General features: G+C 42.5%; 1 protein-coding gene across 2 annotated transcripts in view; it reads right to left on the bottom strand.

Annotated features, from left to right (window-relative positions):
* Positions 1–12,478: 12,478 nt before the first annotated feature.
* The window catches only part of DDB1 (damage specific DNA binding protein 1), a 682,863-nt gene continuing 667,902 nt past the window's right edge, over positions 12,479–27,439 (bottom strand). For both annotated transcript variants that reach the window (XM_069223262.1, XM_069223263.1), the window contains exon 27: positions 12,479–13,077. In XM_069223262.1, the coding sequence (XP_069079363.1) occupies positions 12,994–13,077 (84 nt within the window). In that variant the 3' untranslated portion in view covers positions 12,479–12,993. The remainder of the gene's footprint in view (positions 13,078–27,439) is intronic.

Raw genomic sequence — 27,439 nt, 5'->3', positions numbered from 1 at the left:
TAATTTTCAGGTCTAAAGGTATAACATTGAAGAAAGAAAAGTGTAAGTTTTTAAAGTCTGAGATAACGTACTTAGGTCATGTTGTTTCGAGTACTGGAGTTAAGCCGAAAAGTGATTTGATACACTCTATTATTAATTTATCCACACCAGAAAACAAAAAAGATATTCAGGTATTTTTGGGTATGGCGGAATTCTATGCCAGGTACATTCCAAATTTAGCAAAAAGGGCAAGCTCTATTAGGTCTATGCTCAAGAAAGGTATAGAGTTCAAGTGGTCTAAGGACTGCGAGCTGGAATTTCAAGATTTGAAAAAGGCTCTGTCTTCTGCGCAATCACTTAGTAGTTTCCAGCCTGGCCTGCCTTGTTAGCTCATAACAGATGCATCGGACAAAGGATTAGGGTTTGTGTTGAAACAACTGAGGGATGGTAATGAAATTACTATTGCCTTTGCATCACCCACATTACGTGGTGCAGAACTTAATTACTCCACAATTGAGAAAGAGGCATTAGCCATTTATTGGGCTATAAAAAATTCAAACTATTTCTTTGGGGGATATACTTTGAAGTAAGTTCTGATCATAAACCACTGCAAGACATTTTTGGAAAGAAGGGTTTGGATAATGTATCCTCTTGCATCTGCAAGTGGGTAGTAGGGCTCCAAGATTTTCAGTTTGTTGTGAAATATGTTCCTGGGTGTGACAAGACTGCAGACTGTTTGTCTAGATTGAGTTTGAATACAGTGACAGATGAATTTAATTGTACGTCATGGTGGACTGATGATGAAGTGAAAGTTTGTGCCATAACAAATGGGTGTGTTTAAGAACACGAGTGGCGTGAAGAGATAGCTAAGGACCAAGACTTGACAATGATCATAAACTTGCTTGAGTCTGGGCAGTTGAGGAACACAGAGATGTTTCTATCCTGCCTTTTAAAATAGTGTGGGATGAGCTGTGGATACAAGATGGATTGTTGTTGAGAGGTAATCAGCTCATACCTCCTTCTTCCCTGCGTGAACGCCTCATTGATCTTTCCCATTCTAGTCATCAAGGTATTAGTAAAACAAAGGAAAGGATGGGGGCCAAGTATTGGTGGCCTGGCATGGACATTGCTTTAGAAAGGAAGGTCAGAGAGTGTATTGAGTGCTGCTTAGCGGACAAAACTTTTAAAGTTAGGACCCAGCCCATGATTCTTAAAGAAATTCCCAAAGAAGTTTGGGAAGAAGTGTCCATTGACATTATGGGACCAATTTCCTCAGGGGCATATTCTAAGTATGTCATTGTGCTTATGGATATGTTATCTTGCTGGCCAGAAGTGTTGATCACTTCAGAAGTTACTTCAAAGGTTGTGGTAGACTTTCTTTCTAAAGTCTTGAGCAGGGAGGGCAGTCCTGGATCTATTTTGTCTGACAACCGGGTCCAATTCACTTCATAATATATGTGTGATTTTCTTTCCTCCAGGGGAATAGTGCACAAAAAATGTGCACTATGTCATCCTGAGACAAATGGTATGGTAGAGCATTTTAATAGAACATTGGAAGAAACTATACAGTTTGCCAAAGTGAATGGGGTTCATTGGGAGAATTCTGTTGAGTCAAAGGTAGAAGAATATAGGTTTACTCCACATTCTAGCACAGGCCAAACTCCATTCGTATTATTCAGAAAATGTGTACCACATACCAAGATCAATCTTCCATGGCTTAAAAAACATCTAGCTTTTAATTTGGATGAGGAAGTTATCAAAAGGAACGCAATAGAGAAAGATAGATATCTTAAACAAAAAAAAAAAAAGGTTTATGATATTCGCAAGTCAGTGAAAGATTGTACTGTGCATGCTGGTGATAGTGTTAAAGTTAAACTACCTGAAAAACGTAAATCTGGTATGTCACAATTCAGCAGAATTTATAAAGTTGTAAAAGTGTTCAAGGGGGCCGTAAAACTTGATGATGGACTTTTTCTTGAATCTAAACAGAATTGTTGTACTTTAGTTTTTGGTGAGGGGGATGGTGTAGTATTGTATATTGTATATTGTGTTTGTACTTTGTATTGTGTGTTTCTCCTCTTTGTTATGGTTTGTTGAATATGGTATCTTCCATCTCTACCTTGGGCACTTGGATTCTTCCACAGCCAGAATGTTTGTATTCTGTGCTGGGCAGTTGGGGATTTGGGATGGCTTAGGAGAGTTGGAGTTCCTTTTTACTGAAGAAGATATCCTGGAATAAATCTAAAGAAGTGTATCTCTACTTGTGTAGATCTCCCTTCTTCTGGATATCCCTTACTGGCCCTGACTCATTGTCAGCAATACTCGTATTGGCTACAGCTGAATGTGGGGCTGCTGTCAGAGGAATTTTCTGAGCCACCTGGAAGCAATGAGGAGAATTCAGCAAGATTCTCTCTTCAGTTTCCTGAGGAGGTTTGGAATCCATGGGATCAGGGGAAAAGCATAGGCATAGATTCCTGACCATCCGAATGAAAACACATTCCCACATGATCCCTCCGGTGGATGCCAGCTTGCGAAGAAGTAGCATTTCCTGTTATCTGTTGTCGAAAAGAGGTCAGAGTTTGATTGGCCCCAACGATGGAATAAGTTGCTCAGAGTTTGTTGGTCAAGTTCCCATTCATGGCAGGTGGCAATGGTCCTGCTTAGTGAGTCTGCAAGGGGATTGGATATTCCTAGCACACATCTGCTCTGAGTGTTATTTAGTGTTGGAGTATCCAGTTCCAGATTTCCTGCGCTTGGTGAGATAGCACTGGTGAGCGTTTTCCTCCCTGCTTGTTTATATAATGCGTGCTGGTGATATTCTCCGTGCGAATTAGCACTGATGACCATGACACCTTGGGCTGGAAAGATCTGAATGCCAAGGCGATGGCTTTCAGTTTGGGAAAGTTTATGTGCATTTTGGTGTGTTTGAGATTCTATTTGCCACTGATTAATAAGTCATGGAGAGGAGCGCCCTGTCGCTCCAGGGACGCATCTGTTATTACATATTTTGAGATTTGTGCGACCACCAAAGCATGCCTTGGATCATGGTTGGGGTAATGTGGATGTCTTCAAACGACCCTTGTGTTTGCAACCATGGTCTGTCTTGCTCCTACTGTAGCGGTCTCATATAAAGGCGGCAACTTGGAACGAGAGAGATGCAAGAGGAAAGCATTCCGAAGAGTGACTTGTAGATCAGGACAGAAACTGACTTTCTTGTGCTTAGTTTTTGTGCTAGCTGTTGAATCTCTGTTGATCTGTCTTGTGAGGTGAAAGCTCTGCTTTGAGTTGTGGTTTATGTTGTTTTGTTTTTGGGGGGGGGGGGGGGGGTTTAGAAGTGTTTTTTGGTCATTGACCATGAGACCAGGACTGTAAATTAGCGAGACAGGTTGTTATGTCTTTTTCAGCTTAATGATACGTGCATGACTATCAGCCAGTCGTACAGGTAAGGGAATACTTGAGCACATCCCTTCCTGAGATAGGCTGCTACTGGAGCCAGCATTTTGGTGAAAATGTGTGGTGCTGATTTCAGTCCTAACAGCAGCACCCCGAACTGGTAGTGGGTTCCGGCTACCTTGAATGGCAGAAATTTGAGGTTTTTTGAGTGGACTGGAGTGTGGAAGTATGTGTCTGAGATCGAAGGCTTCCATATGATCCCCTTGGTTGAGAAGATGCAGTACATCCTGAACGGTGACCATGCAAAAGGACTGTTTCTTTAGGAATTTGTTGAGTTTCCAAAAATCTAGGATGGCTGCCAATCTCCTGACCTTTTGTAGACAGGGAAGAAGCAAGAGGAGAAACCAATTCCCCTCTAAGTTTTCTGAACAACTTCTATTGCCCCTTTCTTCAGCATGGTTGATAACTATCAGAAGTTTTTGGAGGTGTGAGGGTGGTGGAGTTTTGATGAACTCTAAAGTGTGTCCTTGTTTGATGTTATTCAGCACCCACTTGTCAGATGCTATGTGGGAACATTGGTGGAGATAGTTTGAAATTCGACCACCAAAGAGATTTGCGGGGTGCAGCCGGCACCATGTAGAGGCCACTGCTTCCTGGCAGTGTCGCTTCCCCTGGAAGATAGCTTTCCACAGATAGTAGGAAGGCGGCTGCCTATATTGCTAGGAGTACTGTGAATGTTACTGACTTTTGAAAGGCTTGTCTGTAGGGGTGGTATCCTCCTCTATAAGAGTAGACAGCGCTACCACCTTGCTCCTTGAAAGAGTTGTTTCCAGAATTGGAGAGTTGCCAGAGATTTGACTGTTTCAGTGTCAGTCTTGATGGAGTGAAGGGCATTGTGCACATATTTACCAAACAGCGATTCATCATTGTAAGGCATGTCTAGAATTTGTGTTTGGATTGCTGAACGGAAAGAAAAGTTGCGCTTGACAGTTGTCTGAACCCCGTGGCTGAGACATTGATGTCAGAATTTACAATTTCGGCTGATATCCTTTCCCCATCCTGTAGATTCTTTTGTGCCTCAAGTTTTGCTTCATCCGGCAAGAGATCAATATTTGTGATGATGTCCGACCACATGTGTGTCAGTCGTAACAGCTAAGAATTGCCAGGCAGTTTGCCGTTCAGACGGTTGCGGCTGCCATGGAAGAGAATCGCTTCCCGATGTTGTCCAACCTACAACCATCTCTGTCCAGTGGAGTGGAAATGGGAGTCGATATATTTTTAAAGAGACGCTGAGCAGCTTGTGATATAACTGAGTCCAGTTTAGGTTGTCCAATTCAACATGCCAGAGAAACGTCAGGCGCTTTATATTTTTTATCCATCCTAGCAATGCTGGATTTTTCATAACCTTGAAGCCCTCTTCTGATCTGTATAGAGCCTCTTCCCCCCCCCCCCGCACAAATGCCACATGGTCTGAATAATCCCTTTTTCAGGAGGTTCTGATTTGTTGGTTTAGTCAGAATATGTGTAAGAGGACATAGGCTCCGGAGGTCAAAGGGGCGGGACCAAGCCCCCTTTATATCTGCTTGGTGCGCCCGCTTCGTGTGACGCGCGAATGGGACTCCAGAGGCTCCGGAGGTCACAGGGGCGGGACTAAGCCCCCTTCATGTCTGCTTGGCGCGCCCGCTTCGCGCAGGTACCACATCTGTTTCCCACGACTTTTTGTGATTGACCATCAAGTTTTGTATTTCTCCTCTCTAGTCAAAATTTCTAAACATCGTGAGAAATTCTCCCACTCTCCCCGGCTTTCCCCTTCTTATAAATAAATGCCTCCTACCTACCTTTTTTAAACCCCTGCCTCCTAGGTAATCATTTCAGAACTCTTACTGTCAAAAGCAGCTAGAAAAATGGGAAAAAGGAAGCAATCCAGTACAAATGATATTTCCTTTAAAAAAAATCATACGTCAATACTGAAATTTATCTCAGGTGCCATGGGGGTTATTGACAAACAGATCATTAATGTTGAAGAAAAAATACTTACCCAGAACGGGTCATTAGTTTCTTCTAACCCCCCTCTGTCAGTAATAACTCTTGATAACCCGGCCAAGCCTGTGACAAGCGGAACCCACCTTAGAAGTACTAATGGTTGTATCCAAGATACAATTGACTCCATCTCAGATGCTTACGAGCATCCACCTTCACTAAAACGTAAAGGGAAACCCCAATTAGGAAAGAAGGATTAAGTACCCAGACCAGACCCATTTGTTAATATCAGACCTGGCCCCCCAGAAGCCCAATCCAACGTTCTTGCGCAAAACGCACAAATTGGTTCCCAAAATGTAAAATTTGATCACAAGAATAAAATCCATACGGCGAAAGGAAAAACTAGTGCCCCAGAGTCGATGACCGGTTGAGAACAACTAGTTAGTTCATGTTTTGACCAAGTAATAAAACGCTTAACTCAACTAGAGGGAAAAATTGATTCCTTGTTTAAATCATTGAACATACAACCCATAAATTCATTGGTCTCAACCACCCAATATTCTGGCGATACTGACTCAAACGCTAGTCCCCCTCTAACGTATCAGACCTTACCATCTAATCCCCAGGCTACCCAAAGACATGTGGATTCTCGTGCCTCACTTGATAGAATTAACAATTCCCAACATCATAAAATGGCGCAAAACAGTGGGGCACATGTAAACATTGCTAAATCCTCCCGGGGCACCCCTTCAACAGTGAGAGGCACACTTGATCTTCCGCCTGCGGCAACCCCTTATGTGGTAGTTCTCGCCAATGTGCCCACATTATCTGAAGCACAGGGGGAATCATGGGCAGCCTTGAGGAACAAATCTCTGAACTGGATTGCACCTCGCTCGAAACCTGGTTGGGCAAATAAACTTTTTGAGGACATTAAGATGGTTAGAAGGGTGAAATGGGTGTGCAGAAATCATAAAATATTTAGGGGTGATTGTGTAGTTCTCTCATTCAAAACCCCCACATTGGTTGAAGACATCTTAAGAAATTTAAGCCCAGAGCAGATTACTGATCATGGTATCGTCCCGCTCCCTTTGGGTTTTTTCTACACGGGCATCATAGGACATGATGGCCCTGGCTTTCATTTTGGGGAACAGATAAGCAGGTCTGAGATCCAATACACGATCCCCACTGCGAATAGATACCAGGGGCTCAGCCTGGAAGACATAGACTGACTATCACCTGACAAGGAATTCCTTAGGCTCACGCATACTATGGAAGCACTAGCCCTTGCCCAACTGGGTGCCGATAGCCTGGCAGCTGACTCCGGAGAAGAATGGCTGGACATGAAACCCTTCCTTAGAGAATTCCCTAAAGACTAATTGCTCCCAAGCGGCCCCCAAAAACCGGCTACCTGTGTATTGACTTATTTTGCATGCAAAGAAATTAACATCATTCCAGGGATAATCCAGGAATCTGACAAGTCTCTCGTGGGGCAGGCCACCAAATTGCAGAGAGAGCATTTTTCATTCTTGTTTTGGAACGTGGCAGGCCTTCGATCCAAAGTGGAGAACAAGGTTTGGTCAGAATGCATTCAATGTTTCCCCTGGGTGTGTCTTCAAGAGACCTGGTCTGTGAACCCGATTCATATAAATGGTTACAGGACACTACACACCCCTGCTGTTCCCTCCGCACGGGGCAGGGCTAAGGGTGGTCTATGCACTTATTTCCAACAAGTGCAATATAATCAAGGACATTGCTCTAATTTCTAACACCTTCTATCAGGTGATTACATGTGATTTAAAAAATACTGCACAATTGGTGGTCATTAATTTTTATAATACCGTATCTCATCAAGACTTCCGATCAGTTTCCAACCTTCTACAGGAAGATTTAGATCGAGTTTGTAATTCTTCACATAAACAGTCTCACATTGTGTGGGGTGGTGACTTTAATACGCATCTGTGCTCCCAAGCGACCAAGGGTCTCTGCCCTTATGTTCCTGGCGGAGACGATGACCTACCCCACTTCACACATCATAATTCAGGCAACTTGTTGAACAAAGCCTTATTTAGTTTTGACCTTATCCTGTGCAATAGATTGACCCATGGTAAATTACAACTGAAACCCACTTTTAATGGTAGGCAGGCCAACACGATAATTGATTTTATTCTACTTTCTAACAACCTTCTTCCTTATGTATCTGACTATAACATTCAAGATACTATGTTCAGTGATCATAACCCTCAAACTTTAGACCTTATATTTCCCCAGCTTATTCCCAAACTTAGGGAACTGAAAGAGGTGGTAGAAAACATCGAATTGGGAGCAAGAAACGGCTATACAATTTGGTGGTCAGAGATTGAACCCATAGGCTTTATGGAACGACTAATGAGTAATTATTCCAAGGAATTTAATATCTGCCTCTCAGATAACACGAGCCCACGAGATTGCATTAAAGCCTTTACTGTAATTAGTGCTGGAATAAAACAGTCCCTTAAAGTAAGCTTCGGCAAATCGAGACCGCGGGTGGATAAAGGCTGGTTCGACACCAAATGCACCCAAGCCCGCAAGAACTTAAACCGTAATCTACATTCACAAACCCCTGACAAACGTGAAATAAGCTTAAGGAGAAAGGAGTATAAAAACGCCATAGAGAAAAGAAAACAGAACCTAAAAAACGAAGCATGGCAATCTCTCTATGACGCAAGTCTCCAGAATGATAACGTTAAGTTCTGGAAAATTGTGAACTCCCCCCTCTTATGCAATGGAAAGTCACCAAAAATTGAAATTGCCATCACGGAAGAGGACTGGGTTGCTTTTTTCTCTGCCATATATTCTTCAGAAAATCTGCCATTGGAATCCAATCTCACAAGATTGGACTCTCACGCTACCATCACACCATTCAGTTTAAAAGAGGTTATTGACGCCATTAATGCAAGTAAAAGCAGAAAGGCTCCAGGCCCAGATGGAGTCCCGGTTGACATTTATAAAACCAATTTGTCACTCTGTGGCCCATTACTGACGCAGGTGCTACGTGCCTGCTGTTCCACAGCCTTCATCTCGACCTGGGCTGAGTGTATTATTGTTCCAATCTATAAAAAGGGTGACCGCCAAAATCCTGCTTGTTATCGCCCAATTTCTTTGCTCGACACACTTGCAAAGATTGCGGGACGAGTTGTTTTAAATAGATTGCAAGATTGGACAGAGGAAAATCATATCCTCTCTGATTTACAATATGGGTTTAGGGCTGGGATAGGGACGACGGAACAGGCTCTTAACCTAGAGATTATACTTGGTAAATACACAAGGGCCAAGGCTGGAGCTCTATACCTTGTGTTTGTCGACCTGACCTCAGCTTTTGACTGCGTGGTCCATTCAAAATTGTGGTCCATTTTATTGGATATGGGTGTTGACACTACCATAGTACACTTTATCAGGGAACTGTACGCCGGAGCAAATGCCAGAGTCTGTTATGGGCTCCAGGGGGAATGCACCTCGTCTTTCCTTATTGAACGAGGGGTGCGCCAAGGCTGTGTGCTAGCCCCCCCATTGTTCGCTTTATATATTAACAGCCTAGAGGGGGTTCTAGCCGACGCCTGTAATGATCTTCCACAGGTAGGCCTTCGAAAGATCCCAGCGCTCTTGTACGCGGACGATGCTGTCTTGATGGCTCGTACCCCAGTGGGCTTGCAACAATTAACCACAACCTTTGATAATTGTATGGATGCCCTAAGTCTTAGAATCAATTACACTAAAACCTTTTCAATGACATACAGCAGACGTTGTACAAAGAATTGTCATATTGTGTTAAAAGGTACGAAATTAGTAGATATAGGGACATTCTCGTACTTAGGTATCATGTTTGATAACAAAGGTGCATGGGACACAAGCCATAAAAGCGAGGAAATTGCTGTTTACAAAAACTATCATGGCTATAAAACATTTCTCCAAAAAGGTTGGGAGAGTGACTCCTAAAGACATGATAACTCTTTACAATGTGAAATGCGTCCCAGTTGCATTGTACGGGGCAGGACTCTGGGGTTACCGGGACTGTAACATCTTACAACTAGCCAAAAATGCTCTTTTAAAGACAGTTTTAAGCGTCCGGAAATCAACTTCGACATTAGTATGCCACTCAGAAATGGGAGTAACATATCTCACAGACCTTATTCGCGTCCAACCAATCCTACTTTGGCATAAAGTATGGACCTCTGATTCTGCGAGGCTAAACAGAGCCACTATAGCAGACGCACTAGCACTAACTCACTCGCTCGCTCAAAATCCCATGGTTAAATTACATAAAGAACTTTCTTGCTGAGTTGGGTCATCCTGAGCAGTATTCTACCCCAGATAAAATGAAAACAATTGCGAGGAAAGACCTGAAGAATATTTGCCTCACCCACCTGGCTGAATCGAGATGGGACATAGAGGTAAACAAACATAGCGTTAGGAGAAACTGCATGATACAGCAAATGAACGGCATGGAACCTTATTTATGTAACATCCTGAACCCAAGACATCGGTTTGTCCTTACGCGTTTAAGACTTGAGTCTTTTCATCGTCTTGTTAGCTTTCCGATGATTAACGACTGGTCTCCACAATTTAAAAAAAATGCCCTTGCGACACAGTTTCAGACCAAAATACAATGCGTACACTCCTTTTTTGTAAATTTTATTTAACTTTGAGGAAAACGTTTGTGATACCTTTTTTATAATCAATGCATTTTAAACAATCCCGTCCAGCTTTTTTGTATCTTCTGTCCCTCCCATCTATCACTGTTTGTAATGGACTAGCTTTATACTTGTGTGCAGTGAATAAGGCCAGATCAGACCTTGAGGTAAATGAGTGAGATCCTTTTAAGTGCTATATTTGGGAGAATTTTTCCTTTTTTAACCAAACTGTTTTATTGATCCTTTTTAATATTTTTTTATTCTTCTGCTTGACTACACCTTTGTATATATTTATTTTATATTTGCTTCTCTTTTGAATACTGTTCTTATGTACAAAGGCTTTTATGATTGTAAATTCAATCTAATAAAGTATCTTTGATGATGATGGTGTAAGTGCAAGTAAGTATGTAAATATAAGTAAGAAATTATGTCCTGAAGAGAGATATTCTCAAGGATTAAGTAACAAAGACCGCAAACTGAGCAAAGCTCAGGGAGACTCCCATCACATGATGTGCAATTGAAAATCTGAAAGATTGGAGCCTCTGTGAAGAAGGTTCTCAAGGGTGCTATCGCCTGATTGGCTGGACTTTGGGCCTTTTTAAATGGCACAAATAAGCTGTTCAAGTGAATGTCTTTAACATTAACTCCACCTCCACAGCTCTCTTTGCTGGTGTGCCTATTTAACAAATATGGCAAGCAGCAACATAGTCCAGCAGGCAGACCTTTACACATGCATTACTGCCGGTATTCTGCTGACAAAAGTGATGCAGCAGTGGGACAAGCAGTTTTACAGCATCTATTTCAATAAGTTGAACTAGTTCCATTTTCCCACCTTCTGCAATATAATTTTACTCCTCTATATTTACAACTACTAACTGCTAGCTATTCTGATTCAAGCATGTAAATCTATGAAAGATCCAATACTGGAGAAGAAAATAAGTTACTTACCTGTAACTGAAGTTCTCCAATATTGGTATGTTTCATAATTTCACATGCGACCCACCTTGTCCACATAGAGGCTCACCTTCTTTCTACAACATACATCTCACTTGTGCTAGAAAATCTGAGAGACTGGAGCCTCTGTGGAGAAGACTCTAATCGGTACTATCTGCTTACTGGCTGGACTTTAGGTATATTTTAAAAGACACTAATAAGCTGTTAAAGTGAATGTCTAACTAACTCCTATGTAGATTTTTTCTCTGCTTTCCCTCTAACCGCAGGACTTTCACTTCAATGGCGGGGAATGATTCAAGCATGTGAATCTATTAAAGATACCAATCCTGGAGAACTACAGTTACAGGTAAATAACTTATTTTCTTAAGCGTCCTCTGGATCACATGACGCAGCACGTAGCACGCAGGCATCATCACAGACACATCAGTACCTGAGGCCAGCGTGCTTGAAATTATCCACTTCGAGTGCAGAAATATACCTAAATGTTTCAATGATTCAAGCATGTGAATCTATGAACGATCCAATACTGGAGAACTAATGTCTTACTCGAAAAAAATCAAGATGCAGATTTTAGAGGACACTCTTAGGGCCCCAGAGGGAGAGACAACTTAAAGTATGTGGAGAGAGGAAAAGGGGTAAACACATGCCAGTCCTGAGGCACAGAGCTCTTTCCACCATGCAACTGACACTCATAACTCTCTCCTCTCCAGAGTGTGACAATGGGGTCTTGCTTGACTCTATGGGGCATTAGGGTACCTACAAGAAAGCATGGTTTGACAAAAAAAAAAAAAAAAAACTGCATACAAGCATGTTTTTCACTAGTGTGTTTTGTTTTATTAAGTTTCTAAAAAATGAAGTCAGCGCATGATAAAACTATTCTCACCTAGAGAGAGTGGTACAGTGCTGACCACGAGTGACTGTAAGCGTAGGCTTGATTGTTAGTAACAAAGTTTCTCTTTTGATGTTTCTGGATAACCAAAGTGGCAGTTCCTTATGATGGTTTAGAAACCATAAGGCATACACACAATAGTATGATTTAATGCATATTGATACATGGCACACTTGCATAAGGAAAGCTTTCTTTGGACATAAAACTAAACCAGGGATCTTCATAACTTACTGGTCCTGAAGAAAGCTATGTGGCCCCAAGTAGCAGAAATGTGTATGGCTGAAACATGTAAAATGTATTGATGTAGGAACTCATAATAACTCCATCTACATCAATAGGTGCGTTTTTAACCTTGTCAAACGTTTCCAATAATAACTTTAAAAAATAGCTCCCTTGAAAATCCAAGAGCTCCATTATTACTTAAGCATAGGCCCCACCCAGATACATTAGGTATGCTGGCTGAGATCCCAAAGATGACACATGCCACTAGCATGACTAGTGGAGGAGGGTTCTTTTAATAAATAGGGATACCTATGATATACTAACAGTTTTGTGTTCACAATTCATACAGAAAAAGGAATAGAAAATGAGAAAAAAGTAAGACAGGATCCCCCACTGGTTTTTAGACTACTTTATTTGGTAAAACTCAAAAATCAAGAACAGGTGATTTTCTTTAGACTAGGGAGCATGTACCCTCTTATACTCAGAAGCGGAATACTAGCCTTCAATCGCCCTCCAGTCACCTTATTCCTTCAGCCAAAAGTGTCTACTTGGGAGGGAATAGAAATGGGAAGGAGGACACAGGAGCTCTGAACCAACACAGAGCACAATTCAAGATAAAATATTATTAACCACCAAATGTGAGATAATCACATTTATATGACAGACCAATATCCCCCCTCAGGCTCACACACCACTAAAAGCTCCGTTAGCCCTATGTCCAGAAAACTTTCTGGCACACAGCTAAGAAGCATCCACGGGTTCACCGAGCAGCTGCTGATGTGATCACTGCAGTCTCTTAAATGTCCATGTCCAAGTGCCATGGTTGTCCTTTCCAGACAGGACTAGCCACAAGCAGAACTTGGTGCGGGGAATATTTCCCATTAACAAGTGTACTGGACGTCAGAAGTGTTAGTGGATCCTGGTAAGCTCTTCCACCATCTTTATAAGGTCATCCACTGTGCCCTCACGTTTCATTCCGGTTCCATCATCAATCTGAGGAAAAAGAAGAAAATGTCCCAAAAAATATATTAGCTTGAGAAATTAAGTAAGGTACACGTCTGGCTAAAGAAAGTACAAAGCACGGATGTGGCTACTTTTCCCCCAAGTGTACTGAATCGCTATAATTTGGCAAAAAATGAAAAAAATGAATTGTAGTTGGATTTCATTGCACACTAACACAAATATCGGGCATTAAGAGAGCAGAGAATATTTTGTGAGCATTAGTTCTTTTAAGGGAACTAGTTCAGCGGTCCCAGGAGAGAGAGGGGTTACTCGGCACCAACTGTGACATTTGGGGCCTTTCCTTCTACTGATGTTCTGGTGTTTTATCAACTGCTGGTCCTGAAGCTAAACACAAAGTACACCCTCATAAAACCTCATCCTGCAGTTAGCTAAACAAAGCAATCCAAGGAATAGTCAGGGATGTGGTGTAGGACTAGAGATGCAGAATAGCTTGAAATAAATCAATGTACAACCAAAAATAAGAAAGTACTATACTAACAATTCAATACTATGCACTCAGGGTCTCAAATTTATGTAGCTGCACAATTTGTTCAGGATAATCAGTGGAATGCGCTGCAGATAATTATTGTCTATGTTGTGCTAGGCTCCTCGTCGCTGAGTCACAAGCCCTCTTCCACAGTCTCTCCTTGTTCGTATGTGGTGCTACCAGTGGTGCACTCTTGGACCCTGGCGGTCAGAACCCGAATTTGGTCCACCTTGACGTTTTAAACTACCCCACACTCTCCTTTTAGTTTTTGAGCGTCTAAATGTCTCATTGTTAAAAGTCTTCGTATGTACTTGCTCACCCTGTTATCCTGTACAGCTGCTGACTCTGCCATGTAAACTCTCTTGCTCATGTACATAAGCAGAAACTATGATCTTTGCCCTGGCAATCTGCTGTTTAGAGAAGAAGTCTCAGTGTTGTTGCTGTAGACGAATGCCAATTGTGGTATGTGGTGTCCTCGGATAGTGTTGGGTGTCAATCGTGGTGCCCATAAAACACAAAAATTAGATAGCCCACCCACTCTAGATCAGAAACAGTTGCTTATGGGTAAATTTCACACAAGTTCAAGCTAGATGGCGTTGGGTACCCGCACAACAGAGTTCCTAAGCAGGTATAAGGAGGGTGAGTTTCAGAACCACAGCTCGCTCATGGCACTAGTTTGTAGCAGCATATAGCTCCATGGCCACAAAGAAAGCACACCAAGTGAGCCTGCAGTGTCTATTGCCTGACCTCGTGGTGAGGGTTCAGACAGATGTCATTTTCAAGAGAGAAAGTCCAGCTGCACACTGCAATTGGGTGAAGATGGTGTTTGAGTAGGTGGGCATTGGAAACGAGGAAAAGAACAAGTTACTTACCTTTGGTAACGCATTATCTAGTACAGACAGGATCTAGCCACAGATTCCTTACTTTAGAATCCTCCCCAGGCGCGAGACTGGATCTGGAAACATTTTTCCCATATCATGTCTGCACATTGGAAGAGGGCTTCACGTGACTCTGTATCGATGTCGTTCACCGGATGTGATGTCAGCTGAGTACATACAGACAGTATTTCTTCTGTGACTGTTTTCCGCTCCCAAAACATGGAGCCACATATAGAAACTGCCTTTTGAAACAGTATGCTAAAATAATAGACACCCTTGTGTCACAATCACTGAATTCTCAACTCAGGATGTGAATTTCCATAACAAAATCTTTACACAAGAGGACTCAGTTTCCAGAGCAGGGAGGATCGTTAAGGAATCTGCAGCTAGATCTTGCCTGTACCAGATAATATATTACTGAAGGTAAGTAACTTGTTCATCTGATACAGACATCTAGCCACAGATTCCTTACTTTAGAATCAGATACCAAAGTCATGCCATCCCCAGAGGAGGGTCTGAACTGAGACCATTAAAAGAAAGAGACTGGTCATTTATTATATTTAGGTGAGCAATAACATACTCTACAAAATAAAAACCAGTGGAAGGAACCACAAGTAAGTAACGTCCTAAGACATTAAAATGCATGGGATTAAACTTATCCACGTAAGTAGACTAATCTGTCAGAAGCCAACCAACAATATGAATATAAAAATATTCTCACCCTTAGCCCCTTCGCTGCCATGCTTTTCCCCCCTTGTGTGCTGAGCCTTTTTGTTTTGGCTATTTGGGGTAGTTCACGTTTAGACCCTCATAACTTTTCGTCTACATAAGCTATCCACGCCAAATTTGCGTCCTCCTTTCCCAACATCCTGGGGATTCTAAATTTAACTAGAGTTTGTGGGATCCCCTGGAGGAGACCAAGAAATTAGCCAAAATACAGCTAACATTTTGTTATTTTCAGTAAAATGGGAAACAAGTGCTGCAGAAGAAAGCATGTGTTTTTTTCCCTGAAAATGGCAACAAAGGGTTTGTGGTCCTAAAATCACCATCTTCCCAGCTTTCAGGAACAGGCAAACTTTAATCAGAAAACCACATTTTCAACACAATTTTGGCATTTTACTGGGACCTAACACATTTTTACTATTTTTTTGTGCATTCAGCCTCTTTCCAGTTAGTGGCAGAAATGCGTGTGAAACCAATGGTAGATCCTGGACAGGTAAACATTTCTGAAAAGTAGAAAACAAATTGTGAATTCGGCAAGGGGTCATTTGTGTAGATCCTTCAAGGTTTTCCTACAGAAAATAACAGCTGAAATAAAAAAACATTGAAATTGAGTTGAAAAAAACAGCCATTTCTGTCCACGTTTTCTTCTGTAACTTTTTCCAGCTATGGCAGATTTTTTAAAGGAATATACAGTTATGTCTGCTGGACTCTTCTGAGTGCGGGGATATATAGGGCTTGCAGGGTTCATCAAGAACCCTAGGTATCCAGAGCCAATAAATGAGCTGCACCTTGCAATGAGTCCTCATTGTATACTGAGTATACAGCAAATAATTTTGTGAAATATAAAGAGTGAAAAATAGTTATCAAGGAAACCTTTGTATTTCCAAAATAGGCACAAGATAAGGTGTTGAGAAGCAGTGGTTATTTGCACACCTCTGAATTCCGGGGTCCCTATTGTTCTTCTATTCGGTGTTCAGCCAATTCCCCTGCTAAAATGGTACCTCACTTGTGTGGGTAGGCCTATTGCCCGCAACAGGAAACACAACAGGGACACATCACATTTTCACATTGAAATCAGACGTGTTCTTTGAAAAGTGCCTAGCTAAGCCAGCACCTCAGGAAACCTAGCAAACCTATACATTTCTTAAAACTAGACACCTAGGGGAACCCAGGATGGGGATGCTTGTGGTGCTCTCACCAAATCTGGTTACCCAGAATCCTTTGCAAACCTCAAAATTTGACAAAAAAACACTTTTTCCTCACATTTCGGTGATGGAAAGTTCTGGAATCTGAGAGGAGCCACACATTTCCTTCCACCCAGCATTCCCCCAAGTCTCTCGATAAAAACAGCACCTCACTTGTGTGGGGAGGACTAGTGCCCGTGAAAAGAAATGCCCCAGAACACAACATGGCTAATGAAAACTGACATGTTTTTGCAAAGTGCATAGCTGTGGATTATGGCCTCTAGCTCATCAGGCATCGAGGGAAACCTAGCAAACCTGTCCACTTTTTGAAAACTAGACACCTAGGGGAATCCAGGATGGGGTGACTTGTGGGGCTCTCACTGGGTTCTGTTACGCAGAATCCTTTGCATACCTGAAAATGTAGCTAAAAATACTTTGCAGCACCGAAATGTGAGGAAAAAGTGCTGGAATCTGATGGTAGCCACAAACGTCCTTCCACCCAGCATTCCCCCACATCGCCCATTAAAAATGGTATCTCACTTGTGTGGATAGGCCTAGTGCCCACGACAGGGAAGGGTCACAAACGCAACATGGACACATCAAAATTATCTATTACAAAACTACCTGTTTTTGCAAGGGGGGGCACCTGTGTTTTTGGTCTGGGCTCAGTAGTCATCTAGGGAAACCTACCAAACCTAGACATTTCTGAAAACTAGACACCAGAGGGAGTCCAGGGAAGTTTGACTTGCGTGGATCCCCAGTGTTTTCTTACCCAGAACCCTCTTCAAACCTCAAATTTTCTACCACCCAACGGTCCCCTCAGTCTCCTGAGAGTTAGCCAAGCTCTCTTAGCCCAAATGTAAAATCAAACTCCAAAATAATCAAATGTGCTCTTGCTGGCCGTTAGGATAAGGGCCTTTAGTTTGCAAGGGGGGTGGGGGGACTGAAAGGCTGTTAGCCCATTCAGTTGGGTTGGGGGGGGGGGGGGGGGGGGGGGGGGAAGCATAACCCATACTGGTTGGCAGTCTCCACCCCTCAAATTTTTCAAAAAATTCCCTGGCATCTAGTAGGGTAACTGCCCCATCTGCCCACCGGTGGGTAGAACAACTTTGTCCCCATTTATTTGGGGTGGAGGTATGACCATACCCTACCCTCTTTTTTGTAAAAAAATGAAATACAAAAATAAAATAAAAAATAATAAATGAAATCTTCCTTGACGTATCATGGGCTTTCTGCCCCCCTTGGGGGCAGATGAGCCTTACAAAAATAGGCTGATCTGCCCCCAATGGCAGAAATAGCCAACACTTATGTGCCCCCTTTGGGGAGCGACTCTTGCCCAAGGAATCCCCTCCCCCATCCCCCCAACCTACACACAAAAAAACAGACACCAGAGATTTTTTTAGTTTTTGTGGCTGTGGCCCCTTTGGGGGCAGATAAGCCTAAAAATAATAGGACAATCTCCCCCCCAGGGGGGCAGAAATGGCAAAGAGTTATGTGCCACCACTGGGGAGCGACACTTGCACAAGGGGTCGCCCCAACAAACAAAAAGAAACAAAAAAAAAAAAAACACACAGATCCCTGATGCCTAGTGCGTTTCGAGGCCAGCTCGTCCACGGCACCCAAGGGGTTAATGAGATCCGAACCCATGTATGCTCACCCCATAAAATCTATGGAAAGGACCAAAGTAATAAAAGACAGACATTGAAAGCATGAGGATAATGTTATCCATGATGTTAAGCTAATTTTGCCAAGTTACCCTATGTATATAAATTTAGTTACCAAGAAATTAAAGCAGGGAAATGACCACAGATACACCTGGACTAGAACCCTAAAATTTTAGTGGGAGAGTCTGAGACCTTAACCATTCGGCCACAGGTGACTCCTTACTCCTACATTCAGACCCAAATGGCGTGTTTGATACCTGTGAAACACAGATCAGCAAGTAGTGCCACTGTATACCTCAGTGCCATATCAATACCTGTCCTAGCCAGATCTGCCCTGTAAAAAACACACAGAAAAGGTTCATCTCCTGTGAAGAAAGCAGAAAGAATTCTGTATAAAAAAAACTTAAAGACAACAAGGGCAACTACTGGCATAAAAGCAGGCTTTTCCCTAAGAAAATTAACTAGAGAAGATACAAATACCTCTAGGATATCCCCAACATATATACATACACACACACACACACATTTATTATATATATATATATATATATAATAAATCAAAGTAATCAGTCAGACAATACTGACATACCATTATGGAAACTATTTTGGGCATCATACCACTTAGGAAAGCCACAGCCATCCAACCCGTCAGAGTAATGCAAGTTGCCTTAGACACCACCATTAAACAATAGTAGTGTAAAGTTGAATAAGATACTAAATACGAAAAAGAAACCTTGATAGCGTAGCGAAAACCAGGGTTAGTACGTGATCTTAGTGTATGACTAGGGACCCATCTACAGATGATATAGAAAAGCTTTCCCCATACCTAAACTGGAAAATGTTAAGGATTCTATAAGTAAAAAAAAGGATCAGACTGATTTTGTATATTCCTGCTAGAGCCAGAACTCTGCAAAGTGTGAACCCAAACAACCAACAACTAGAGTCAGTTGAATGATGAAAATAGTTGTCACCTAGAAGAGCAATGACCCTTTAATATAGAAATAAAAATCTCCTACAAAAGTTATGAAGCAAATAAAAGTCATGTACAAACGTATATGAACATCTTCATAGAGAAGAAACCAGTACACCATTAGTAGGAAATTTCCTTTAGGAAAGAAGGAAATCCTAAATAATAACGCAAAACATCGGAACAATGCCTCAAGAGTCAAGAATATTACCCTGTACATTAGAGTGAATAGACTCTACAGGAAGACGACGTCTTAATGGGGACTTATGATGGCATGACTGTCAGGAAAATGAAAGAATAATGTTCAAAGGACAGGTATAAACCAACAAATGTCTACAGAAAGGTGTAGAATAGCCACCAAACTGTAATGGCTATAAGACAGAACTACAAGAGCAAAAATATAGTGTCTTAAGTCTCATAAGAAGAAAACCTTTTGGTTTACAATGTACTATATCCAGCAAAAGCAGAGAACTTTTACTATCAATCATAAGTAATGTCACCCGTTACTGAAACAAAGCAAGTACCAGGGGTAAAAGCAAAACCCACACACTAATGATGTAGGCTGCAAGCTATCTTCTTTGAATATACAAGACAGAATTTAGGGACAGGCACTCTCAGTACTGTACTATTCCATCAATGGCACATCATTCCATTGATGAACGCATAAATGAGGCATAAGGTCACACAAATACTTTATAAAAAAAATATAAGAGACACTTCATCATACTAACCAAGACTAAGAGGATCATTATAAATAAAAATTGTTATCAAAAGGTATCCACTGAGACTCCCATGGAGTAACAATTATCAAAGGTATCATATAAGGAATACTAAACCTTACAGATTCTTGATATTGTAAATGAGAGAAAATAACCCTACAGAGAGGGTGTAACTCTATACCCCCAAATGGGGGTTCAATAGTACACAAGCTGAGAAATCCTGGCTCAGCATATATAGCATATCTATGTATATTCACTGAAAAAAAACAAAGGTTACAGGGACTGATGTGTAGCCATTTTAGTTATAGCTCCATGCACATAATTTTAGCACACTAGGCCTGCCGCTGTTCACTTGACCCTATATATATTTTATTCAGCTTTGCTTATTATTTTAACAATAACCACATTTGTGGTCTTGTTTTATTTCTCGCTATCTAGCTGTTCTATGCCTAGGCCAGCAATTAGTTCTTCAATAAGACATTTTGCTCACTCTGTGCTTTTCTCAAGGCTGCAGTAAGATAGGTTGTCAGTAAACGTGGTAACTGTCTCTGATATTCAGAGAAACATACACATCCTTAAGTAGGGACATTTTCTGAGAACATCAGCTGTTTTATTATAAAAACACTTTCCTATCCCATACACGTTAGAGGGAGATTACAGCCAGATGACCACCACTGTATGCCGATTGTTGAACGCTTTGCTACAGCTGCTTATGCAGACTTCAGGCCTCTTGCTCAGGTATGAGGGATGATTCTTCCCTGGGGAACCTGAAGGGCAGAACTAGAGCTTAACATGCTGTGCTCTAATATAGTCTAGGTAGGAATTAGTCTATTGACTCTAGTGACAATATGGTAGCGTTATGTCTATGCTTCACTCTCCTTGTCACTATTTTAATCCCGTCATGCTTTATCGTCCTGGTTATTGCAGTACATGCTTTATTATCTAAGATGTAGTTGCTTCATTAAAACCTTATTGAAACATATACTGCCTCCTTGTCCTTGTACATGTGATACTAATGTAATTGAGAGAAACGGATGTGATCTGAATGACAACAAATTCCCTGAGGAATCAATTGTGTCATGCGCTCGGTTGCCCAATCAGCCCTGCTCTTGGGTAGAGATGAGGCATTGTTAGTTAGCTGGAGAAAAACCCGGAATGGGGTGACAGGTGTCACCTGTAGTGGATTCGACTTAGTCTACCACATCGCAGGCGATTTTGCAGCTCAAATCCAGTAGTCTCATTAGAATAATGAGAGCCGATGCGACATGGCACCACCAACGTTTGGTCAGGCTCTAATTTTCTGGTCCTCCTGAGTATTTCTGTCTCACTAGACATCTCAGTACTATATACGGAGACGTCTGTGGTATTGAGGACTTCCTCCTCAGCTAAGTAGGGGGTACCTAACGCTGTAGGTTGTTCAAGCTTGAACTGTAAAAGGATAATCCACATTTAGTGTGCTTATCGCTGAGCAAAAGTTTCCATTCACATGGCGAATCCACAACAGGTAGCAATTGCAGGCAATAAAGGACCACCCCTTAGTGCTCATTTACTGGCACAGCCCAGGGGGGGTCCAGTCACATCTGTTGTTGAGGCTCACCCAGCCTACATACCAGAACTTTTTTTTATTGTTGGGTCACATTTCCAGCAGTTGATGGGAATACCATCATTTCATCACTATGCACCTGAAAACGTACCTGCACAATAGAGAGCATATGCATATCTAGAAATCCCTCTATGTTATCAAGAACATAATAATTGGCTTGATGGCGTCCTACCCCATACAATTTTACATGTTACGTTAGGTCCTCTAAGTAATGATGATCCTACCTGGCCTTTATTGGCCACTTATACACTTCACCCTGCTGCAGCGAATGTAACAGTAGCTGAATAATGATAATGAGAGCCTACTCGACAAGACGTTTTAGTCAGCTTCTGAATTTACCCGTACAAAACCATAGAAATTCAGCAGTTATAGTAAGCAGCGCCGTAAGATAACTATAACTCGCGCCCTTGCAGCGCAGAAGGTGGTAACCCCAAGGGGCTGTGCACTGGTGCTGGTACGAATCTGATAACAGATACAGAGGGCCCAACTGTCACTGAAGGTGAACACGCTGGCGAGGATTCAGTCTGGTCACCTCTTGCATCTTGGGGCTGAAAATCACTGATGCCCAAAGATTTAATGCAGGGAATTATAATATTCCCCCATTTGGGCTAGAGTGGCTCTGGCTCCAAGAAATTTAGGGAAGTGCAGGTGGACTCGTGCTCTGCAGCTGAAGGTTGGGTGACCGCATCGGAGACTAACTTGCTTTTTGAACTTTTGTGCTTTGAAGCCTCCTTTGATGTCGACGGAGAAGGCTCACGCGAACGGCTCCTCAATCGGTCTCTGGACTTTTGACGAGAATAGACACCACCGCTTTGTCTCTAATAGTCACTGCCAGAATTTTCATGCAACACTCTCTCAATGCCTTCAGCCGGTGACAACAGAACCAGCATTCCTCGGAGTCCTGGTATCATCCAAGGCACCACATACAAATGGTCTGAGGATCTGTGACAAACATTTATCTGCCACAAGATCCACAGGGTTTAAACCCTGAAGACATAAAAAAAAAGCATACTCTTTCCTCAAAAACTGTTGCGATGGACCGAAAAACGCTTAAGATCTGCATTGCAAGCGCAAAGGACTGATGTCAGTGTGACGGCAAGAGGGTTATATAGACTCCGTCGACGTCACATCCAGTGGAGGAGGTTGCTATGGATTCACACGACACCCTCTTCTGACACACAGATGTGCTAGGGGAAAAATTTCCAGATTCTGATGAGGACTGACGGCGCCATTGTGCCTCCAATAGTCGCGTTGCCAGAATTTTCATGCGATGCGCTCTAAATGCCTTTAGCCGGAAACAACAACAGGAACCGCACTTCAAGGAGTCCTGGTATTCTCCAAGGCACCACATACAAATGGTGTGAGGTTCTGTTACAAACTTTTGTTTGCCACAAGATCCACAGGGCTTAAACCCCGATGACATCACAAAAAGCACAGTGTTTCCTTGACAAACTGTTGCGATGTGCCAAAAAACACTCGCTAACTGCTCTAGATCTGCGTTGCAAGCGCAGAAAAGGACCGATATCTGCGATGCAGCAAGAGGGTTATATGGACTCTGTTGACGTCACATCCAGTGGACGAGGTCGATATGGAGTAACGAGATGCTCTCTTCTGACGTGCAGACATGCTAGGGGAAAAAAATTCCAGATCCAGCCTTGAGCGTGGGGAGGATTCTAAAGTGAGGAATTTGCACCTAGATATCTCTATCAGATATTCATCTTACCACAGTCCTGGGGGACAACTCTTTCTCCCATGTCCCACTCAATGCTTGTTGCCGCCAGCTTCTGACTTTACACAGCTACATGTACCCTATAGGTATCTGAACTAGGCAGCTCCTCGCTGTATGGTAAAGCCAGTATCCCTTTCTCCTCAGTGCCAAGCTCATTGCTTCAAGCATCCCTCCACATAAATTCTAACAAGATGGCAATAGGACAGCATGTCTGGACCTCAGGAAAGGAAGCAGGTTGCTCTTAGACACCAGCTTAGGAATTAGAATTCACCTCTGGTCCACAGCAGTGGAACTCCTAAACCCTGATGTGGGCAATGAGAAACCCTGAACATTGACTTGGGAGAGCCACTCCATACTAATACAAGGCTAGTGGACTAGAACTCAGTATTTTCACTGTGCGATTTGCTGTGGGTTGGTTAGTTTCAGCTGAATGGGTTTCACGTAATACCTAGCTACCTTGTGGCTGCAAATGCTACAGGCAGGAGGCTGGAGCTGGCTATTCCCAGATGGAAGCTTGCTAGACAGATGGCACATAAACAGCTCGGGTTTCCTTAACTAGTTGATGCACAAAACCATGTCCATGTCACACTTCCTGGGAAGAATATAGCAGCGGTGAGGCAGATAGTGCCCTTAAATTTCTAATGGGCTTTTGTATCTCCCTCTTCTTTCATAGGGCCCTGGTTCACAAAGAGTAGGAAGGGTGCACCTAGTATATCCCTATTAAACCATAAAGCTCCACTCTAAGTCTCACAGCATTATCAGAGGGCTTCTGTGTACCTACATGGTTCTTGTGTGTGCTGAAGCAAAAATTGGTACAAATGACAGACTTGGAAGGAAAACTGAGAGCAGATGTATACAATCCTCTGAAACTTACAGGGCACATTACTGTGCCAACAACCTGCAAAAAAGAGCTATGGCCTAAGGAGCACCAAGCACCATACCCATATGTAGCTTTAACAGCCCATCCATGCAGTGCCTGTAACTCACTGACACTAGGTTCAGGCAATTACTTCTCACTCACTTTTCTCTTCTACTACTTCATTTTCTTTGTTGCACTATACTTCCCTAGTGTTCAGATGCAGGACTTTGGGACAGTTTTAGCACTGCACAAGTTCTATACAAGCAACTAAGATGACACCTTTTATGTTACTGATAAACAAGTTACTTCCTTTGGTAACACCTTATATGGTCTAGCTGCAGGATGGGTGAACTTTCTACACCTGAAGCAGGGAGGGGGAGCCATGAAGAACAATGACCACAGGTGCATCAAAACTAGGGCCCTGAAAGGGAAGTTCTTGTCTCTAGAAATCAGTTTGCAGAGCGGGGAGGATGGGTCGGTAAGGAATCTGCAGCTAGATATCGTCTCTACCAGAGAAGGCGTTACCAAAGGTAAGGAAATTGTTCATCTGATAGAAACTTCTAGCTGCAGAATCCTTACCATAGAATAGAATAGAAACCCAAGAACTACCATCCCTAGGAGTGGGTCTGCAGACCAATTTCAAAGGAGGACGTCCTGCAGGACTGAACGGGTAAAGTGCCCAGCCCTATCAACTTGACTGTCCAGACAGTATTGCTTTGTAAACATGCACAAAGAAGTCCATGTTGCTGTCTGGCAGTTTTCCAGTACTGAAACTCCACGTACTAACGCAGTAATCGCAGCTTTAGCAGAATGAGCTTGCAAGACCTAGGGAGAATTTCTTTATAACTTTTTTTTTTTTAAGCATAGCAGTTCTTTATGCAGAGTGTGACCCATCTAGAGACGATCCGCTTACGCACTGCCCAACCATTCTTCAGTCCAACATACCCCACAAAGAGTTTGTCCTCCACCCAGGACTTTTTTGTTTGATCAAAGTAGAACCACAACACTTTTTGGGTCCAGACGATTGAGTCACTCCTTCTTTAGAGGGATGTTGGAGCGTATAAAGAAGGCAAGGTGATGGATTGACCTATGTGAAATGGAGTGACCACTTTCGGAAGAAAAGGGGCTTTGTGTGGAGTAACAGTTTGTCAGAATAGAGGGTGAGGTAAGGAGGCTTGGATGACTAGACCTGAAGCTCACGCACTCTTAAGGCAACTGGAATTTGGTACAAGGGAGGCTCTTTTAATTGTAAGAAGTCTGGGGTGACAATTATGGAGTCTCTACAATGTAACACATCACAAGGATGTTAGCAGAAGATTAAGGTCCCACTGAGGCATGATAAATGGGGAAGGGGGAAACCTCTACAAGACCCTTTAGAAACCTATTTACAATAGGGTACTTGAAGATGCATGGCTGGTCAGAACAGCATAAAAAAAAATAGCAGATGGATGCGGACAAGTCGAATACCTCTTCGACTTCTTACTCTTGTGGCGGGACTTACACGAGTGGCCCGATGACTGAGTACGCTGAGGTTCTCTCAGTCCGCGACTGATCCTAGGACCTTCCTCTCAACCGGGATCTTGAACGTCGTGGCGATGCACGCCAAGCTGTTGAGATCTTGAGGGATCGCTCTCTCTAGGCCTTCGGGTTCATCGTGCGGCACTCTGGATGAGACTTTGGGTCACGGACACGCTCAAGACACCACAGGCAGCTTTCTTGGAGGACATCCCTACCACACCAGGAGGAAAAAGCTCTAAAAAAGATTTGAGAAAACATCAAAAGAAGCTCAGTCAAAAAGTGACTGATGGTGTAGCTCTTCTCCTCATCAGTCCTCGAAAGAGACTAACCAATCTCACTGCGCCCGGGTGGTGCCTATGTAGGTCCTGCAGATGTCATTTCCAGTGCAGATGCTGCCGATCATTGCCACTTTACTAGGGTGCAGGGACACTGCTCAAGAAAAACCTTCTGGGTCTAGTCTGACACCTGAGGACATGCTAAGGTAAGGAATCTGCAGCTAGAAGTCTCTGATAACGTGACACGCTAAACAGCTAAAAGAAAGAGGCTCACAATTTCTTGAACACTCTATCCTATACACTTCTACCAGGTGAAGAGCAGCTTAACCATACCAGCACTTTCTCAGTACGCCTGATTTTTCCGCTCACTACCCGTCACACTATTGTTTGATAAAGAAGCAAAGCTAGAAAAGCACAGTTGAACATTCCACAGACAAACAGGAAGATCAAATTACCATTGGGCATTGATTTCAAGGAAAACCCTCTGCAAAAGAAACTTGAGATTCATGGACCTTTATTGCTCAGACAGCAATATCCTTCATCCAAGAGAATCTTGTCCCTTACAGAAAAAGTGTGCAGACATCACTGTCAAGCTCCCTCCACAGAGAGTTAAAACCATTTTGGTTAAAATTGCTGCAACTGACCCACTCTTTGGCTTTCCGTGACAATTGTGCCAGGTTTAGCATGTTGCACATTTTACGCACCTACCAAGTAGAATGTTCTTCAGGCAAGGTTCCAGTGATGAGCAAGTCATACACCTGAGCCTCCTCTTAGAGGCTCCTGGACTTTGTTACTCACCAACTGTTTAGATAGTAAACTGTATTGTGATGTATTTCTCCAAAGCCTCTCTGTCACATGTATTAAATTGGTTTTATAGCACCTCTCATACCAGCATAGGGAGTCGGAGCACTTTACAGGGGACTACAAGGTGTAGAATTCACATGATATCCTCACTGGTAGGCATTTTCTAAGAATGCTTGGTCTGGAGAAATACATACTCAGGATTCAGAACATAAAAGTGGTTACTGTTGACTTTAATAATAAGAATGTATTTCTATGCCAGCAAACCTTTTTTAAGCAGGATAAGGATAATGAAAGACTTAGGAAAAAACATACCTTAATAATTTGAGCCTTGTGGCTTGCATGCAGCACTTTGATGACAGTTCATAACTAACTGTGCTAGATTACAACTGTAACGTATGCACTATGCAGAAACAAAATTTTTGACAAAAGCAGTATCCCACTGTTCTATGCACCAAAAAACTTTCTTTGCATGATACATGTTTTTTGCAGCAGGCATATTAACCATCTGTGCTACCTTAGAGAAGTCAAAAATGCCACTAGAACATCGCTCTCCAGCAGGTGCAGTAATCACCAGTTATTTTTATGCTTTTATTTTTGCCCGAAAGCTGCTGGATTTACAAGATAATTTGCAGTGCTTTTAAAATTTCTGCAGAAATTAAGTAATTAACAATTAAAACACCCATGTTTTTCTGTCAAGAGGCCCCAGCAGCAGAAGTGCCTTCCTGTCAGCCCATGCATGCGGACCGTGGACAACAGGCTGGGAACCACTGTTCTAAAGAACTAGAGCACTAACAGCCTTACTTATGACAAAACTGTCACACCTGAAGCCATCTTGATTGAATCAAACTGCCAAAACCTGAAACATTTAATTTAGAAAGGAACAAAATAAGGGGGTTCATTTTGTCTCCGAAATTATGGTTAGTGCTGTAGGAAGAAAAATTAG

Source organism: Pleurodeles waltl, chromosome 3_1 (genome assembly GCF_031143425.1).
Source record: "Pleurodeles waltl isolate 20211129_DDA chromosome 3_1, aPleWal1.hap1.20221129, whole genome shotgun sequence".
Lineage (NCBI taxonomy): Eukaryota > Metazoa > Chordata > Amphibia > Caudata > Salamandridae > Pleurodeles > Pleurodeles waltl.
The sequence above is the reverse complement of the archived record's forward strand: the minus strand, read 5'-3'. Positions and strand labels throughout refer to the sequence as shown.